This window comes from Octopus bimaculoides, chromosome 10 (assembly GCF_001194135.2).
Source record: "Octopus bimaculoides isolate UCB-OBI-ISO-001 chromosome 10, ASM119413v2, whole genome shotgun sequence".
Lineage (NCBI taxonomy): Eukaryota > Metazoa > Mollusca > Cephalopoda > Octopoda > Octopodidae > Octopus > Octopus bimaculoides.
The window spans coordinates 92389443-92392801 of NC_068990.1; the positions used below are offsets into that span (position 1 = coordinate 92389443).

Genomic DNA, 3359 nt, shown 5'->3' on the forward strand with positions numbered 1-3359 from the left:
ATATATATATATATATATATATATACATATATATATATAGTCGCCAGGCACAAAGTTCTCATTAAAGAAATTCACGTTTTTTCTTAGTCAATAATGTACTTTCTTCTGGTACTCAGTACTTAAAAGTTACTGGTAGATTCTTTTGTATCAAATAACTGTGATAGAAACACAAAGATGCACATATAACAGGCTTTTTTTCAGTTTCTGTCTACCAAATCCACTAACAAGGCTTTGGTTGGCCTGGGGCTATAATAGAAGACTCTTGCTCAAGGTTTCATGTTGTGGGACTGAACCCAGAACCATGTAGTTTAGAAGCAAGCTTCTTACCACACAATATGTATTTATACAGTCTGATCCATAAATATTTTGGAGTATTTATTATAGCACTTAAAGTAAAAACTACAGGAATTGAAAGATTGGGGTTTCAGCCTTGTTTTGTCTCATCAGCTTCAATATGAGTAGAAACACACGTGTTCTGTCTGTCTGTCTGTCCGTCTCTCTCTAATTAAGGATGTTTATATACTGGTCAGTGTCTGCAAGTGAATCCTTAATCAAATGTGATGTCTGGATTTTTTTAATTCAGTCCTGACATGACAGAAGAAGAAGAAGAAATAGAAGACTCTACTTCATCACAAAGCAGTAGCACTACCGGTTACCGACCAATACCCCCTCCTCCTCGAAGACCTGGTAAGTTACATTTTATTCAATATTGGAAGCAATGAATCATTTTCAAATGTGTATTATCCATTACAAGAATTCATACTGAACTTTACACTTTAGTACAGATGTTAAATTCTTTAATATTGTTGCTGCCATTGTTTATTTCTGTGATGCCATTGTTTTGATAATATTGGTAACATGGCATTTAGTTTACTTGCTGATTAAGACTATTTAAGATGGCTGCAAGTTCAATGTCACAGCTTGGCTATTCAGTTGAATAAAGCTTCTGAATTTTGAGGATTGCATGCAGCTATGGCTTTATGTTGATAAACATTGCATGGTTTGACAATGGCATAGTCAATGAATAATGAACTTCCACTAAATGACCAGGATATTAGAGAGGCTTGGCTGTGATGGCTGATATTAGAGAGGCTTGGCTGTGATGGCTGATATTAGAGAGGCTTGGCTGTGATGGCTGATATTAGAGAGGCTTGGCTGTGATGGCTGATATTAGAGAGGCTTGGTTATGATGCAAGATGTCAGAGAGGCTAGGCTGTCATTCTTCGTTTCCACAGCTTGAACAATAAATAATGCTTCTGGGTACTGATGAAAAACAAAACAAAAAAAAAAAACTGTTTATTCTATAGTAGGTACAATGGCCATACAAAAATTTTAAACTTCATAAATTTGGAGAAATGGATTTTAGTAATGGAAGATCTCCAATAATATCTTCAGTCTATCCTGCCAAAAAACTGGAAAATTGTTGGAGTCAGATTCTTATCTAGACATCAAAATCTGACTGAATCTCTTCAGACTTATTATCAGAGATGATGTGAATCAGCTTGTGTTTTGTGAATCGGAAGAAAATGGAATTCAAGGGAAGAATACAGAAGATAAAGTGATTCAAATGAGCCTCATAGATGTAGAGCAATCGTCTGAACATTGTATAAAAGCACTTAAATATTTTGTCAGGTTCTTGGAGGTTTAATGTCTATATTAAATCCATTCAGGAGTTTCATATGATTTCTAAATTTCAGATGACTTAAATGATTGTTTAAAATAAGCATCAGTGTGTATAACATTTATAGCAAATGTGAAATGGCACTAGCCATGATATTTTGTCTCAGAGACACTTCTCTAAGAGACTTGTATGTTAAAAGACACAGGGCTTTGTTCAGAATAAAAGTAGATTGCAGTATTTTAATCCAATGCTATTTCAAGTGTGTGTATTAATATAGAATAAGCGTAATCTTAATGATATGACTGAATCATTTGGTGAGAGGAACAAGTATATATCTGGTTCTATGTTGCTTTTCTAGATATAAGCATGCATTGTCAAAATGTGTTGCATGGGTAAAAATAAGTGATCTTTCATACTATATGCGAAACTCAATATCAACATTAAGATGCAGGTTGACACTGGCAGTCAGGTAATTGTGATACCTCAGATCTTCTTGATTGATTTGAAGAAATTGAAATTAAGGAAGTGTGATGCCAAACTAAAGTAGTTTCATAGGTCACTCGTTGCAGTTTCAGATAAGTTTGACACATTAATTGAAATATCTGATGAGAGAATAGAATTTTTGAGTATCATTGTGACTGAATGTGAAAAAAAGTTAGTAGGATGTAGTAAGTGTTGATACACCAGTATTAGATGCTGGCATTGGAGCTAACATTCTTCTCAAAAGAAATATCAAGCCATGTTATTGTTATTTTGAACTAAGATCATTAACAATCCACTTTAACATTAATCATAATGAAGCTCAGGAAACTAATTAGTGAAGGTCTTTTTAGAAGTTCCTAATGAGGAGGTGAATAAATGGACCTCTACATCAAAGGTTGTTGCGTAAAGCAGATGGAGATCTCAGAATATGTTATTCTGAAGTGAGATTACCAATCAACATTAAACCATTAGCTGTAATGAAGCTGAGAAGACTAATTAAAAAGGGTATTTTATAAACGGTTCATCCTTATGGGAGTAAACTGACCTCTCTTTTAATGGTTGTGTGGAAGGTAGATGGAAATCTCAGAATATGTGGGGACTATAACATAGGTGTAAATAACAGAATTTGTTCAAATTCTTATTTTATCCAACTTCAAATATTGAAATGGCATTTCATTCTCATGTAATATTTTGCTAATTTTAAAATGGTATATATCATTTTTGGTAAGGAATTAAACCAGTCAGCTCAATATTTTGATGAGCAACTGAATATATTGTTAAAAATGACATCATCATCATTTAGCACCCATCGTGACTATGATTTCTTCTTAAGCACAGCATATTACCAAAGGTCTCAGTCACTTGTCATTGCCTCCAAGAGGCCCAGCACTCAAAAGGAGCTCTTTATGTGCAACACTGGCATCAGCCACATTGCCTCCGTGAGAATATCATTTCTCTCACTCAGAGTAAAAGGCAGACTGTATGACGCATGCGTACGAACAACCATGCTACATGGCAGTGAAACATGGGCTGTAACTGCTGAGGACATACGTAAGCTCGCAAGGAATGAAGCCAGTATGCTCCGTTGGATGTGTAATGTCAATGTGAATACCCGTCAGAGTGTAAGTATCTTGAGAGAAAAGCTGAACATTAGAAGCATCAGTTGTGGCGTGCAAGAGAGACGATTGCGCTGGTATGGACATGTGGTGAGAATGGAGGAGGATAGCTGCGTGAAAAAGTGCCACACCCTAACAGT

At 35.3% G+C, this 3359-nt stretch overlaps 1 protein-coding gene across 1 annotated transcript in view; it reads left to right on the forward strand.

The window, feature by feature from the left end:
- Window positions 1–3359, forward strand: part of LOC106880745 (uncharacterized) — a 25748-nt gene that overhangs the window by 10182 nt on the left and 12207 nt on the right. Inside the window, exon 3 of the mRNA XM_052970995.1 lies at window positions 584–687. Within this exon, the coding sequence (XP_052826955.1) occupies window positions 584–687 (104 nt within the window). The remainder of the gene's footprint in view (window positions 1–583; window positions 688–3359) is intronic.